Source organism: Cyrtonyx montezumae, unplaced genomic scaffold (assembly GCF_038088225.1).
Source record: "Cyrtonyx montezumae isolate F1298 unplaced genomic scaffold, pur_monq_1.0 scaffold_7, whole genome shotgun sequence".
NCBI classification, from domain to species: Eukaryota; Metazoa; Chordata; class Aves; order Galliformes; family Odontophoridae; genus Cyrtonyx; species Cyrtonyx montezumae.
Window position 1 is genome coordinate 16,513,751 of NW_027072078.1, and position 15,657 is coordinate 16,529,407.

The 15,657-nt window shown below is 39.1% G+C and overlaps 1 protein-coding gene across 1 annotated transcript in view; it reads left to right on the top strand.

Annotated features, from left to right (window-relative positions):
- Positions 1 to 15,657, top strand: part of PARD3B (par-3 family cell polarity regulator beta) — a 359,707-nt gene that overhangs the window by 102,082 nt on the left and 241,968 nt on the right. Inside the window, exon 4 of the mRNA XM_065750387.1 lies at positions 10,847 to 10,956. Coding sequence (XP_065606459.1) covers positions 10,847 to 10,956 — 110 coding nt within the window. The remainder of the gene's footprint in view (positions 1 to 10,846; positions 10,957 to 15,657) is intronic.

The following is a 15,657-nucleotide window of genomic DNA, read 5'->3' on the forward strand; positions in this document are numbered from 1 at the left end:
AAAGATACAAGGTATCTTACATTGCTTCCACATACAGTAAAATGTTAAGGCAAAAATATTTCTTACTTGTTACCAAATTAATTTCTTGATACTTGGCACATGTATTCTTAAAATATTATAGGAACTTACTCAGCTCTTTGATTGTTTCTAAAATAATTGCATCTGTCATTCTGATACAGGTGAAATTCTGGGTTTTGGTGGTTAGGAAAAATGTAGAAACACTGTATTGTTGTTAATAAACACACTTGTGTCCGTTACATGGTAAGATGCAGATGTATTTACAATTTAATGGAGGTAAACAAACATCTGTAACCCCAAGCACTGCCTTATATTTATTGCAATTTTTCCTGCTGTTTCTTAGTATGTCTAATACTTGAGCCACATAACTTCAAGGTAATCTTCTCCTCAGGGAAAGAACATCATTTCTTTAAAGGTGTGCTAAAAATGACCATCTGGCTAGCTGACTCTAAACTCTTCCTGCCTAGCATGAAGGCTCCCATAGGTTACTTTGGAATGTCAGTGTGCCCTGAAGACTAGACTTCAGCAGTTTGATTGGATCCAGACCGTGCCTGCTAACTAGTCCTTTCCCCTTTGCTACCACAAGACTTTGTGTTCTCTGGGATTAAACATCATCCCTACTGATGTTTCATTTTTGGTCTGTTTTGTTCCTGTACTTCCTTTGTTCTGACTGAATGAATATAATGAGGAAAAACTATTTTGAATTAGATAAATTAATATACCACAGTATTTTTTTTAAATAGCATATTGAAGTAATTTAAGAAACCATTTCCTATATGATGCTCAGGTGGTAGGTTTTGCTGTTCCAGTCAAATACCATTTAGATGAATGTCTTCTGCATCATTGCTGTTATTATTAATCTTCATAGCACCAAAATGTATTATCTTGCACTTTTGGCAAATTGTGAATATATCCTTTGATGCAATAACCAATCAACTAACAAGTATTTAGAATGAAGAAACATTAAGAGAGCCCTGTATATAGGTGGTAGAGTAAAATCTAGCATTATTTTCTGTTGGCACCATGTTTTTGGATTCCATCACAACCTATTACTTCTCTTTGACCAGATTCCTTGTTGAAAAGGCTTTGCAGAGTGGGGACTAGAATCATAAGGCCTTTAGAGAGCCCATGATGGCTGCTGGGGTTATGTATATTAGAGATATTTGCCGTGTGCAAATGGTTCCATCTGGTCTCCTTAAGATAACAGTTTGAGGGTTCTGAGAATTGTTGGAATTATTAAAAATGAGGTAGCAAGGTAGATTGGTAAAACACAGCTTCATGATATCATCTAATGTGTCAAGTGTGAAGTAATACAATCTTCCTAAAATGTTTTCCAATCTTTTGTTCTAGAAATTTACCAACTTCTGACTAGAAATGTTTTTTTATTCTTTTCATTAATCTTTTCCAAGTGAATGGTTACCATCAGTTCCTGCTCCTGAAATTTATGCATCCCATGCCCTTTGGAGCAGCTGCCCCCAGGCTATTGCTAAGTGATCGTCCAGTGACAGTGTCCTTCTTCACAGACCTTTGGTCTATAGGCCATGCTTTATGCAGCCAACAACCTGATCTACCAGCTAGAGGTTCCCCCAGATCATGGGATAGAGTGGCTTCAGAATGTTCCGTTTCATTAAGCTCTGTTTGTCGCAGTAACTCCTCTAGCATGTGGTGTGATGCCAAATGTGAATTGGTTTTGAGTAGCAGAATTTTCACCTTATAATAAGTAAGACTTTTCAATTAAATCAGCAGAACAGTCTGAGATTCAAGTGCTTGTAGCTCCTTTGGCCCTCATCAGCCATCTTAAAATTCATAGTGCACCTGCAAGCAAGCTACTGGCTCTTGCACCTAACGGATCCATGTTCTTTTACCGTGGTTTTCTCTGTATGGTAGGTACTGGATCAAGAAAGACAAGAAGTTTAGCCTCTTTTTCTTTTATTTTTCTGATGTCAGGTTTTTGTTGTTGTTGTTTTTCTGCCTGTAAGGATTGAAAGGGAAAGGAAATAATAACTTAGATCTGTTAACTAAGATCTGTTTCATGGCCACATCAGTTTCTGTTGGAAATGTTTTTGTGACTGGCATGGAGCAGTTGCTTTATTCAATGTATAATGGTTGAGTGCACAGAAATTTGCTGCTTTTCTGTGGGTCCTTGGTATTAAGCACACATCTCGTTTGGGCTGCAAAGTCAGTCAATGCTGTTTCTCAGTTGTGTTTGTAGCAGCAGACATAAACAGATGCTTCCACTGGCAGTGTCTGAACTTGGAGGTATGAGGGATGGAAGGTGAGGTTTCTTCTGGGTGCTCTTGATTGGGATGTCTGATAGAGCTCAGTGGTGGGCTTTATAGGTGACCCCAGGAAGAGATCCTCTCTCTCGGCTCATTTGAAATGGAAGCATTGAAGTAGGCTTGAGGGCATTGTAAATGGCATGTATTTGGTTAGTCCTCTTTCAAGTGGGTTTTGAGGTGCTGTGAAGTGGATATGTAGATGATGCACTTTTAAATACAGAGAAAAAAGCATGGTTATACTTATTTAAATGTTATGAAAACAGATATGAACTGAAACTATTCATTTGACAAAATGTTGCTGTTGCTTTTATACAGCATACATGTGGCTTCAAATTGGAAAGGTTTTTAATGTAAAAGCTATCTTGTTCATCTTAATCTTGCTATGTCAGTTTGTTGGCAGAGTGTACCGATGTTTGTCAGTATACTGAGTAATTCTCTGCTGTATGATTCAGGAGAAATTAACATGTTGAAATTGGTAAGTTTAAATGAAAAGTGCATTGTAAAAGCTTCTGTTGTTCGAAGCAATACTGTTTATTTCATTAAGCAGATAGGACTTTGTTTTTTTTTTCTGTGCCCAAGTGCTGCTCTTACAGGAGTGAAATGAAGCTCTGTTCTGTGCAGTTTGTCACAGGTGTTGTGAGGATGACTGTACTTGATGGATTTTTCTCCTCTGTGGCATTTGGTTTAATCTGGTTTTAAAGAATTGTGATGATCAATTAAAGTCTATTTGAGTTCTTAAAACAAATGGTTTCTGTTCCCAGGCAAGCTAAAGGTTTGAAGATAGTTTTTCATTTCAGTCAGAGTGCAGGCATGGCGTATTTTGACCTTGTGACTTAAGCTTGATATTACTTAGCTATCCTTGGTTTGTGGAAATGAGCTTTGCAGTAGCAAAGCTTAAGTTTATCTTCCGTATTGAAGCAAAACCAATAAAGCAGTACTTTTTAGAAAGGGATGTATGTGTATATACATATATAGAATCACAGAATGTCTTGAGTTGGAAGGGACCTTAAAGCTCTTGTGCCAACCTTCTGCTGTGAACTGGCTAAACCCCACCAGCTCAGGCCGCCCAGGACTCCATCCAACCTGGCCTTGAGGCCCTCCCTCACCACCATAAAGAATTTCCTCTTAATACCTAACCTAAATCTCCCCTCTTTTAGTTTAAAACTGTTTCCGGTGTAAGATGTCTATCTCCCTTCTGTTTATAAGTTTCCTGTAAGTAGTGAAAGGCTGCAATTAGAACTGGGCCTACTTCTCAAGCCTGTCCAAATCCCCTTGGATAAATCCTTTCCTTTTGTTGTGTTAAACAAACTTAACCATTGTGCCATTCATCTGCAGGCCACCTGGTAGCAAAAAATAATAATAAAAATACGTCGTGTGTCTCTCTCTGTGTTGTCTGTTTAGAAAACAAACCAGCTGTTCATTCATTTCCCCATTCTCATGAATTTAGTAGCCCTACTGGTATCTGAATTTGTGTGTAGCACATCAACAAACAGCCACTCCTTTCTGATAGCACCTCTGCTTTCCCCAGTAGTTATTGGTTATCATCCGTTATTCGCCTTGTCTCTACTCCCTTTTGCACTTGGATTATTATATGTTACTTTTCTGTAAGGAGCTATTCCCCTGAAAATATGATAAGTAAGGAGAAAAATACTTTCCGTCACAAGTCACATGCTTTCCTGAAGGAGCTCTCCAGCAGAAATGTTCATTTCCAGCCTTTTATCGCCTCAGGAATGGTTTTGGGGGATGGTGATGAATGAGTGGGACTCCAAATGATGGGATACATTCTATCACATAACTCTACTATTTTTGATACTGTTTACTCAGTGTTAGCTGAGTAAATTTTTTTCTTAAAATTTTCCTGATGTTACTGATTTTCTGATGTTGCTATTTTTGTGATTATGCATAGATTGTTATGATACAAAGCTAATTTCAAAGGTGATATGGGTTTGAAAACAGACCAGCTCACTTCTGTAAGCAAAATATTTGCAGCAGGAGGATTGGGAAGGATATAGTATAACATTGTACTGAATGGCTGTAGTGCAGTCTCAATAAAATAATGCTAGGTAATATAAAAAATGTGAGGGTGTATATGTGTGCTTATAAATTACTGCAGCACAGTGTGCTGCACTACCTCTGAGGCAAGACAGTAAAATCTCTATTTCAGATTGAAAATGAACCTTCTAACCTTGAATGATTGATAGTTGGCTATTATTCATTGTAAGTAAAGGTCTTAAGGTAGACAATCGCCCTTTTTTTATTTAAGAAACCAAGTTTTACACAGTTTTGTAGTGTTCACTCAGTAATAGTTTTGTTTGCTGTTTATTTCCATATGTGTATGTTTCAGTATACAGATGAACACGTCTTATTGGAAGTCATCATAAGAAAAACTACAAGTAAAGGTTAAATGATTCAGCTAGTTTGCCCATTGCTATGTAGTTCTTTCTCACTGCTTTCTCCCTCTGAAGAGCCTCAGTTGATAGTTAACTTTTTGGCAGCTTCCTTTGAAGGCTGTTTCAGAATCTGATTGTTTCTTAAAGCAGAGATGTAGAATCCCAGCCAACTGAAGAGGTGAGTTGTGTATTTACTTCTAAACATAGCTGGCAAAAGCTGCACCTCCCTCCCAATATGTTACATAATTTTCCCATAGACACAGGAACTCTGCAGGTTTGTGTTTTGTATTTGTCACAGCTAACTACTTCAGTGAAGGGAAGCCTCTTTACTTGTGGGCATTAGCTGAAGCAGGATGTTGTACACCCACTGGCTTTGAGATGAGGACAATTACTGCAGGGAACCTTCTTTGGCAGGGAGTTGGACTAGGCGATCTCAAGAGGTTGCTTCCAACCCATACAATTCTTTGAATTGTGTGTGGTATTTTGGCTCATCAATTTTTAGCCCTAACACTAAAGGGGAAACAAATGAGTAACTGTCACTTTTTAACTTTCTAAGAGATTAAAAAACAAAAACAGCTTCAAATTACCTCTTTGATGAAGTATTCAGCAGAATTTGTTGATTCAGTGTTATGAGCCAAAAAATCAATGAGATAAGATGGAATTAAATGAATTTGCAAGACGTGGCTCATGCTTGACTTAATATGTGGTGGTCTGGGTCCTAATCTGGTCAAGAGATCTTTGAACCACAAATCTCTGCAAATGAGAGCATTGGCCACTCCATGGTTGTTTCTTGGCTCCTTCTCCAAGTATTTGTTACTGGTGGCTACTGGATGGCTGCTGGCTGGACATAGTGCAGCTTAACTACGGTGTTCTTGTAGTCCCTTGAAACCTTCCTGGAGGTCTAGTTCCAGAGACTTCACCGTTTCATCTTAATTTCTTAAAACTGTCAGGCGGAAGTTTGAAATTTGAGACTAAGAGCAGTTTGCTGTCACTGGAATGGAAAATAACCATAATAGGAATTATTTTTGAGGGAAGGCTAAAAAAGAAAAAATCCTTAATTAATTTGAGACATAGAATAAATAAATCAATTCCAGACAACATTTAAATATCACAGAAATCTTTATTAATGTCTTATTTGTTGTACTTCTTTAAAAATGTTGTTAAAACAGGTATATTTTGCAGCTCTACTACCAGCAATAAAATGCTACTCATGTCATATTCAGGCAGTACTATTCATTTGCCAGAGTTTCAAAGTAGACCAAGGCGCTGAACTGTGGAGGTGTCCCTGCCTGAGCACCTGTAACTGGTGTAGCCCAAGTGCTAAACCAGCTCTTGGTAGCACAACCGCCTCTGCAGGTGCGAATGTTTTCTTTGTGTCAGTTTATTCAGCAAGTGACGTTCATTAAGTGTTTCATTTGAAGTTGAGAAATGGACTGGGAATTGAAATAAAAGAAATGCTTATTTTCACCTTTCAATCTGTGAATAAAAATTAGGTGCAAGAGTCTGAGATCTATTAGCTTTAAAATCTGGTAGGATGGATTAGCTTAAAATGATTGATTTAAATGCAGATAATATGCTGTTTAAATATAACAGTCTGTTTAGTAAGATGGATGCTTTTTGCTGTGTCCAGCAGATTGGAGGAGTAACAAGAAACCATTCTTGCTGGTGTATCTGAAGTTTAGTTTCTGTTTACATCCAATGCTGTTTGGAGGAGATTGCATTATAAGTCACATGTGTAGGGAAATTCTAATATAACAGAAATTATTTATGCCTGGAGCAAGGAACACATCCTGGCCTCTGCCGGCAGCACAGTGCTGCTGTGGCAGGAACAGTCTTTCCTGGGTGGCAGCCTGCAGCCAGGCTGTGGTGGTGAGTGCTGGTCTGTCAGCACTGCGGGCTGCTCCCACCCTGCTCCTCATCGGACTGCCTAGCCAGGGAGAAGGGCTGTGTGTGTGTGTTTTGTGAGAATCCAAGCTGGGCCAAATCCCCACTCTGCCTGTTGCAGATGATATGATCAGGCCTTGTGCTGGGGCTGCTGCTGCAGTGCCTGCAGCTGAGGCCCGTCACGGCACCTTTGGAGCCACCCTGTACATCCCACCTCTTGTTGGGGCTGGAGTTGGGAGCACTGTGCTGACAGGGGTGAGAACAGGCCGAACTGGTTGATCTGAAGTGTGCTGTGACATGAAGGGTGGGAGCAGGGTACCTGATGGAGACCCTACCTGAAGGCTTGCTCTGTGGCTGGAGATCTTCCTGTCAGAGAACACAGCAGCAGTACTCATAAATTCATAAGTTCATAAGGTTGGAAAGGACCTATAAGATCATCTAGTCCAACCATCCTCCACTCGTATGTCTTCTGCAGGTACATACATACTTGTGCTTCAAGATGAGAAATAAGTAACTTCTTTTCATGTGGATGTTGATTTAATTTCTGCAAATAGAATCTAAATTAACTAATTTATTAACTAAAATATGTACATGAGAAGTTCTTACATGTGATGTCATTGAAACCTCAAAAACTATAAATACGAATATCCCACAGTTGTGTCATTAGGTAACGTTTCTTAAAATAACAGCAGCAAAGAAATATAATTTTGGTCAGAAACTATGGGAACAGTCTTTGTGTTTTGTATATAAAATCTGACTTGAAGTTTTCCATCACGTACAAACGGAAGAGAATTCTGCTGAAATACACAGCACCAAAAAAATCTGTTTACAGTCTTCTGGATTATATTTGTTCATTGCTTTTGTTTTCTTTAAGAAGACATGCTCCTTGTTTAGAGCAGTGGGGAAATACTTTGTTTTGCTAGTAGAGCACTGAGTTCTAATATATGAAAGAGAGCTGGTTGGAAATTGATTTTCATCTGTTTGTAGATTTTAAGTCAATTGTCTCACTGTTACATCATCTTAGTTTGTTAATCTGATCTTGTATCCATGGGAATTTAACAGTGCAGTGTGCACTTCAGACAGAGCAGATAGCTGTAGATCTTAAATTGTATTGATAGGTGCTATTACGAGCAATTTGTGCTAGTTTTAAACATAGGAGCCATGTTGTTGGAGGAGTAGATACTTGGGGAAAAAAAAAGGGGTTGCGATCCTATCACATGGTAGAATATACAAGGTAGTGTCAGCTGCACTTTAAGTACGTGGCAGCTGTACCATTATGTGGTGCCTCAGGTGGAAGTAAGCAATAAATCCAGGGTGACCAGATTACCCAGACTGATTGCTTTTGCTCTCAAAAAGCCCTGACCAGCAGAGCTGTCTGCATGCCTGCTAATGTGAAATGACTCTGATAAAAAGAAGAAAAATGGTTATGTATTAATGACCTTTCCTGTATTTAAATATAAATGACTATCCGGCTTGTAATATTTTGTTTTCTGTTCCTGAATTGTTTGGTGACAAGACCGGTTAAAAGTCATTCTGTCTCTGCTTAAATGGCTGTTGTTGTACCAGCAGTGGATGGTATGTCAAACATCTTCCAGCACATTGTTGTCTTCACCGAAGGGCAATTTCATGTTGGTGTGTGTGGATGGATTTGCTCTCTATAGAGTTTTGCTTCAATGCTGGCTTGAAATGTTGTTGAGGTGAGCTCAGAAGAAGCTCTAAAAAAAGAATAAAATTCTGACACATAAAGATGTGAGAAAGGTGTTTATCCTGGTGAGCAATGTGGCAAGAGACAGAGGAGGGATTGTCATTGGTGTGGCCTTTAGCAGCTGACAGTTTGATACACGTGATGGACAGCTTTATTTTCATCCTAATCAGCATTTTTATATGCAGGAGCAGAATTTTAAATTAGGACTTTAACTGTGTATGTGATGTATTGTAAATCTCTTTCTACCCGCTTACTGTATTACATCCATGTGTATCATTTGTTCTCAAAGGTAGTTCCATGGCTAAGCAAGCAAACAAAACTTGCAATATATTAGAGAGCTGCAAAAAATGCACTTAACCACATGTGCTTGTATTCCCTATGTTCTTCAATTTGGCAATTTATCTGAAAGTTAATTGCAATCTTTTGGGTGCAAACATACTTGTAGGTAGCACAGTCTTATTAATGACTTTGGGGTGAAAAACTCTGGTTATCAGTTTTCTGGATTTGGCCCAGTGACAACAGCCTGCAACCTAAATAACAGAGGTGAAAGGGTTTCAGCTGGAGGTGAATTGTTCTTTCCCAAGCAAGGAGGCTTAAAAGCAAAAGAACAAAATGAAGGAAATGTTGGAATAGTCACATTTGCATTCATGGCTACGCTGGGTGATATATATCTATCTAAATCTAGGCATCAGATTTGCTGCTGGAACTTAGAGCTTAAAGAGAGACCTTAAAGGGCCCAGGGTGATTGGGAAGGAGGGCTACAGCTCCAGGCTCTGTGACCACGTTGGGGTACTGACCACCAAATCTTGTGTTAATTCTTTGCAATTGTGCCATATTCCTAAACATGCTATTTCTTAGAGTTAGGAGCCAGTGCCCTCCTAACTCAAAATGAGTGCAGACACTGCGAAGTGAGGCAGAAGGCACTCCTCCTGATCAGGGTAGGTGTACATGTCTCCATACAGCTTTTTACATAATTTAAAAAAACAAAATAAGCAAATACGATTGCTTCCAGCATGGAGATGTTTCTTTTGCCACTGTGTTGATGCAAGATTTCAGTTTTCAATTGTGCACAAATTGCAGAAATTCTTTTCTGATTGTTTTTTTCTTTTTAATGTAACCAATTTAAATCTAAGTGAGGTTTCTACCATATGCTCAATTCAACCATATTTGCAGTTAAAAAAATATATTTCCAAAACATAAAGAGTTCAGGGAAAATATACTGTTAACCAAGAATCTATACGGAAACTAATCCTTGAAGGTGATGCTAGCAGAAGGGAAATTGATTGCTCTGCATGGCTTGAAACAAAATGGTACGTAGCTTTTATTGCCACTAGAAAAATTCCTCCTGAGGTTTGTCAAAGATAATGCATTGCGAGTAAGGCCGGGACAGGGTACTGTGACAGAAGGAGCTCTGGACGAAGTTTGAAAGGGAGAAATGCACGCTGAGGAAATCAAGGTTAAAGCCATTAGGAGAGTGAAATTTTAGTTTGAGACATCTGACTCTTCATTGTCCATGGCTTACTGCTGCATGTAGTGAGAGGATGAGAACTACTTTTGTAAACCAAGTTCTAAAGTTTAAGACACAAAGCACTTCTCTGACACAGAACAGCAATGCTTATAAATAGCAAGCCTTGTATGATTAGCTTGATATGCAGAAGGGAATGTCTTTTCTGTGTTTCATCATTCAGGGAAAATAAATACTTTTTCTGTCTTAGCTTACAATGGTTATTATAAATGCTCAGCACAAATGCTGTAGCACGAGAATAATATGGAAGCACAACATGACAAAAGGAAAACAGTAAGGAAAAAGACAGCATTATCTGTTGACCCATAAAAAAAACAACAACAGTTGAGAGTATCTCCTAAATAAACTTGTATAGTTGTCTATATAATCACATAAGTGGGGTAAATGCTAGTTTTTCCTTGCCTCTTATTCATGTCAAAGGAGGACAGTGATGAACAAATTAAAGGCATGTATGTATAGTGGATGTTTTCACATATTTTTGGTGCAAGTTGTCAGGGTGCTTATCTGTAGACGTAGTTTGCTCATTCTTTTATAACCCTTAACAAGTGTTACTACTGCTTGTGTCACCATGCAGCATTGAATGCTTGCCCCAGGCCCACCTGTTGGTGTGAGCCGGAGTTGCACAGGGACTGTATTTTCTGATTAAGGTCACTTCTGACCTTCCTGCAATGGACTTCTTCAGCATAGCACATAAGTGAAAAACAACCTTTTCTCTCATGCTGTGCTTACACTTTCCAATTAATACCCAGTTACTTAGTCTTTATGGGACTCCTGAAGGAATTAACTACCAATCACTGTCTACTTTTGTCCTCGCTTACTGTAGTTGTGAGAATCAACTGAAAGATATGAGAAGAGTCATTGAGATTATGGTCATGAAAGTATAAAGGAACATCGCGTTTGAATTTGGAATACAGCTTATTCAGCTGTGAAAGCTGCAATTAAAACTACTAGCGACTGGCTTTCTGGTAGTTCAGAACATCTTTGCAGTGTTTGTGTTTATGTGAAGGGGCTTTGGAGATTGTTAACTCTTTATTTTGTCTCCTAGGCATGCCACTTCTGGTACGAAGGAGCAGTGATCCAGCTTTGGGCCCACCTGTTGACTTCCACCCAAGTGTCTCTCATCCCAGTGACCTCAGTCACAAACATGCTGTGGCAGTAAGTGTTGCATAATTAATCTTTTTATTAAGGGCAAAAGCTAGTCTTAGCTGTTTGTATGCAACTGTTTGATAAGCTAAATGAACTTGAATCTAGAATAAAACACTGTAAAATTTTAGTAAAAAAAATTTTCTTATGCAGAGGAGACAATTTCCTCTGCGTAAATTGGATGTTTTAGCTAACATAGTCAATTAACAGAAGTTTACTTTTCTTAATAAGATAGTTGCATAAAGCTTAATGGTGACATAAAGCACTGGAATATGAACTGAAATTTAGTAATTATTAACTTGATGAGTATTGTATTGTCATTTTTGTTGGTTGGTGGTGAAAACAGACTTCCTTTTAGTATTCATCACCAGTCTTGTGCCTTCTTTTGTTTCCCGTGTCTCTGCCTGAGATTTCTGCCTTCCCTTGTCATCCTGCTACTATGCTGCTCTGTCTATCCTTTCTCCTACCTTCTGTTTCAACCTGACTCTTTTACTTTTGTGGACAAACTCTTATGTTATCTTTAGTGGGTATGAAAGCAAAGACACAGTGGAGATGCGTTAAATCTTCATCAGATATTATTACAAACTGGTTATGATCTCCTGGAAATTATGTTATATGTTGGTGACACTTGGACCACATTCTTTACTTTGCACTTTTAAGACCCGAATCTTGGTGTTTGCGTGTGGGTGTTCTTTTATTCCTCGCAGAAAGGTGGAAATCTATTGTATCTGTAACAGTATCAGCTGTGAGACGTATGTGCATCAAGCAGAACAGAACTCACTGTTAGACTTGATGTTTGCTTAGAAAGCTCTCAGAGCCTGCACTGCTTTATGCCAAGTGAATGCTGTCTTAATTGATGTTGCTGTTGCACCTGCATTTTGTTTACTTGTGAAATTTCTGGCTTTTCCTCTCCAGCTTCCCTGAACAGTGTTGCAATTTGCTCCCTGTTCCCAATTGCTGGAAACAGTGTGTATATTTCCTGCCCCAAGCAAAACAAAACCAACAGGCTCCTTCTTTCAGCCTGCATCATGGCATTTTGCGGAGGGGAGGAGTGAATTAAGGTTCAATAACTAATGTTGGAGTTGGTAACCAGTTAAGTTGAAGATCTTGTATTTAAGTCCATGCCTTCAGTTAATTTCACAAGAATGTAGTAAATAGAAAGTTATATGACTTGAATATAAATGTTGTTTCATCAGTCTTAGAGTTCTGAAGACTAATGCAGAATTTTAGTCATCTGTTCGTTGCTTCTTTTTGGCCATCTGTGTGTGTATCCTATTTTACAATGTCATGGCATTTTTAGGGGTTGAGCTTAACAGCATCCTGCGTCATTTTTCAGAGAGCTGTAGGATTTTTCTTGAGGTGTGTGCTGCCAGTACTTACATATTCAATAAGTAGTTATTCTAATGGATTCAGCACAAAAGAGAATTCTTTAATTGTACAGAAGAGTTTGCAAAGTTGAGAAATCTGTAAAGTGAGAAGAGTGTGTAGTACTGACTCATTTCTGTAGTCATGGAACTTGTAGAATGAATGGAAAAAATGGTGAACTCATTTTTTACCTTCCAGAAAGTGCTATATCTGTACAAAGAGTTGTACCAGTACCCAAGAATCTAGAAATCTAAGGGGAGGCTCTGTGCCTAAAATGTAGAGTATCCCTCTATCAGCTGTGGGGATAATAGTAAAAGCTGGATGGTTAGCAAGAGTGAGGAAGGTTCTGATTACTACATGTCATTTAAGTAGGGAAGCAAGTCCCAGAAAGTTGGAAGTTTTTATTGTTTATGTGAAAATCTGTTATAGCAAAACACATCATATCAGCTCTTATTTTTGCAACAATACTATTTCTGAAAGTCATCATCAATCATAGTGAAATATGCTTTGGCATAATGTATTGGAAAGCATAAGAAGCTTAAATAGGTTAAATTAAGTACAGATTGTTTTAAAACACAGGGAAGAATTGATGTTTGACAAATGAAAGAACATACAAATAATGCTGCATTTTGAATATAGTTGCGCTCTTTGACACAAGATTTAAAGCAGTCCTTAGAGAAAATTCTTTTGTTCTAGATATAGTGACTGAAAAATTAAAATTACTGCTACATTTCCTTTGCACAGGCATATTTTTTTCTAGTTAAGCTGTTTCCATGATTCATATGCAAATTAGAAGCATCAGAGCTATTGGTAGTGTAAACTATCTTCAGTGTATGTAGAAAAAATTCTCTCCCTATTTATGCCATAGCTATTGTAGCTATCATATTACATTTGAAACTAACTTCCATGAATTATTTTTGTCACTTTTGACATTTTGGTGTTTGACACACGCAGGATTGGCAGTGGAGTACCATGTAGAAATGCCCTTGGTTTTGCTGTATGTTGTCTTCTATGAGCTGCGTGGGTACTCCAGTGTGTGGTCAGGTTTCTAAGCAGTGACTGCCTTATGAACAGCTCAGTGCCCCACAGATTTGTCTCTGGGAGAGCACAGGGCAGACATGTAGTAGGGTAATGTGTAAAGTAAAATAACTCATGTGCAATAGGATAAGAAAATTGCTGCCTAGTTCAGGTGAACCTGTCAAACCTGGAACACACAGTTTTTGTGGAGTCTAACTAGAGGGCATGCTCAGTTTTCTGATGTCCTCTTGGTATGTGTTCATTTTAAGGAAGGCAGTATTGTAATTACCAAAAAGACATGTCCTTTGTGTGCCCAGGTAATATGAAAGGAATTTGAGTCAGCCTTTCACTTTTTCATTGACACTTGTTTTGTCTTAACTGTAGTTATAGCCCTAATTAGCAAAATGTTTCTAGATCAGCCCAAAGCTGATTGGAAAGTCCAGCATCTGTTCTCTCAGACTGAAAGTCATGTAACAGATGGCACAGAATTTGAGTTTCTCTTTTCATCCAGGCCTCTCTGTCCTTGTCACGATAGCTGCCACTGAAAAAACTGTGGACTATTAGCAGCAAAAAATGTGGATCTCAAACATCCAAATATGCTTCCAAAGTGAAGGTATTTCATAGTGAATTTGTTGATTTATGAAGGCAACTAAGCTCTCCTGCTAGTTACTACTGTAGTTCCCTGTCCGGACTTTCAAAAGTGCAGATTGCCCTCCCTTCGGCTCTGGAGAAAAGGCACTGAGGATGCCTGGGTAGCTCAGCACGCCTCTCCACAGTGCTCAGGTGTGGGTGCAGTGCCTTTTGGCTGCCCTTTGGGCTGGGGTTGGCAGTACTGTGGGGTGAGGCACTGTGACAGGTTAAGGGAATGCCTTTGGCCCTGATCCCCTCAGTGCCTCTCAGGTAGCTCAGGGAGGAGGTGATGCTTTGCTGCTCTGTCTAGTTTAGTTCAGCGGTGGCAAGCTGTAGTAATTACTGAGTTGTAACTAGGACATCTGAACTTCCCTTTCAGGATCTGTTACTTCTGCTTATCTCATCTTCTGCTCAGGGGCAGAATTATTTATTGTCACAAGACTTGGTCCATAACAAGTTTTAGGCTGTGGATTGTGGCCCCGTTTAAGTTGATGAAAGTTTTGCATTGATCCTCCTGGGGCAAGCATTTCATGTCCTGCTGTTAACCTGCTGATTATCATGGGATCCTACGTTCTGTATGACCTTCTTTTCTTCTAGAGTTGCATGTTTCTTCAATAAATACTTGGGATTAATCGATAAGAATGGATGATTAAATTGTATTTATTCACATTTAAAGACACAATGAGATGTTGGATCAATTGAGGAGATGCTCTAGCAGCTAAGTCCAGTTTCCATTTTTACCTAAATGTAACTTGAAAATGACTGTATTTTATGCATTGTGGACATATAATTTGCAATTTTGTATGAGAATCATGTATAATCAGAATATTTTTATGTTTCAAGCCCTTGTTAAAGAGGGTCAAAGCTTCTCCTGGTTCTTCTGGACATTAATTGTTTGTAGTGTATTAGCCTTTCTGATTAAGTGTCTGTGGATTAGCATAATGTGAGCATGTGTAAGGGTGCAGTTCTGCCACTCATTCCTTTTGCATGTTGCTTTATATACAGATGTAAACATAAAGCGGAGTTGCCAGAGCTTGGATTTGAGGTAAAGGTTATTGATAGTTAAAATTAGAGGGTGTTTTGTGGTAAGAGGCAGTAATGTTGCTCCATCACATTGGACTGTTTAAAAGCAGGGCAGGGCAGAACAGGTCCACGTTGTTGGGTGGTAGCTGTTGGGACTGTAACTCTGCCTGGTTGCTGATGGGGCTGCAGCTGGGGGTCTGCGCTGCAGTGGGGTTGTATGGTCTGCTCTTAGCAGTGAGAAATGACAAACGTATTTGCCCACCCTGACTGGGTCAGGCCGGCCTAACTTATGGTCCTTCTCACACAGCAGAACCTCAAGATGAAGCTGTCCCAAAGTCAGGTGGTAGCAGGAGATGGGCTGCAAGAAGGGTATGTTGTGAGAAAAGATTGCTGTTAATAATTCAACTCTTGGTCTTGCAAGATTTGGGGAGATTGAAATGAACTTCCTGTTACTCAGCTGGGAAGTTCTGAATGGTGTGAGATTTTTAAAAGGGAATTCTGATTTGGGTGAATCCATTTGTAAAGCAAGTCCCATGTGTGCCTGTTCATGCTGTGCAGTGCACACAGAGCACCTCACAGCAACGCATGGGATATCAGCATCTTGCTGTCTGGTTAGGAAATCAGAGGGCTGTTTGCAGTGAGGGGCTGTGGCAGCATGCTGCAAAAACAGAGCCATGC